Genomic DNA, 940 nt, shown 5'->3' with positions numbered 1-940 from the left:
CTCAATTCAAGGTCCACTTACTAGGTTTTCCAGACTAGATCTTTCACACTTAGTTGTATACAGTTTCAGTGTGGTGGGAAGACTCAAACCTGCCTCACCTTGGCTGAAAGAGCTGCCGTTTAGTAGTCATTCTCATTCTGTTTTGCGGTGGTCTACATACTATTTAACTTTTCTACCCTCTGCCTTAAGAATAGAATTCTATGTGAAACACTGATCCAATTTAAAAATATCCTGCCATTAAAATAGTACAAATTTAAGGTACTGTATTTGTAGCTTTACACGTGTGTTTGATATATAGTGGAACATTTGCAGCATCACAAAATGTTGCACTTTCATACATGGTCTGATGTCAGATCAATTTAGGTAGTGTATAAAGTGTATGAAAGGCTTAGTGAAAATCAGTTGTGTTCACTATGTATTGTTTCAGACCATGTGTGGACAGAGATTTACTCGGTGTCTCAGCGTCGCTGGCTGCACTGTGACTCGTGTGAGAATGTCTGTGATAAGCCTCTACTGTACGAGGTTGGCTGGGAGAAGAAACTGGCCTACATTCTGGCTTTCTCTAAGGACCAGGTCAGACAAAACACACTGTTAGTTATTAAAATCTATGCCAGTATCAGTCCAACTAGATTGTTTTTATTATTTTATTCATACATTAGATTTTTTAACCTTTTATGGTCTTATTTCTGAGTGTTAGTTAAATTGCATTAGGTCATTTTTATACAAATATTATTTTTTGTCACATTCGCTTAAACTTTCTCTATATCCTGACAGTAGTACACGAGACAGACAATCTGAAAATATCAAGTTCCTCTGGCTCCTCCTACCAATCAACCAAGAAATATATAAATAGACGCTTTGGATTGGAGGCTTGAAGATAATTGGATTGATGGTTGAGTCTCATTCCCAGGGTCCCAAATGGTCAGTATTTGATGACTCA

The 940-nt window shown here is 37.3% G+C and overlaps 1 protein-coding gene across 4 annotated transcripts in view; it reads left to right on the top strand.

Annotated features, from left to right (window-relative positions):
- The window catches only part of ngly1 (N-glycanase 1), a 9,184-nt gene that overhangs the window by 3,869 nt on the left and 4,375 nt on the right, over positions 1–940 (top strand). For all 4 annotated transcript variants that reach the window (XM_035681188.1, XM_035681189.1, XM_035681190.1 and 1 more), the window contains one exon: positions 428–573. In XM_035681188.1, the coding sequence (XP_035537081.1) occupies positions 428–573 (146 nt within the window). The remainder of the gene's footprint in view (positions 1–427; positions 574–940) is intronic.

Source organism: Morone saxatilis, unplaced genomic scaffold (genome assembly GCF_004916995.1).
Source record: "Morone saxatilis isolate NCDOM2014 unplaced genomic scaffold, NCSU_SB_2.0 Contig9, whole genome shotgun sequence".
NCBI lineage: Eukaryota > Metazoa > Chordata > Actinopteri > Moronidae > Morone > Morone saxatilis.
This window is presented reverse-complemented; position numbering and strand designations above follow the sequence as displayed.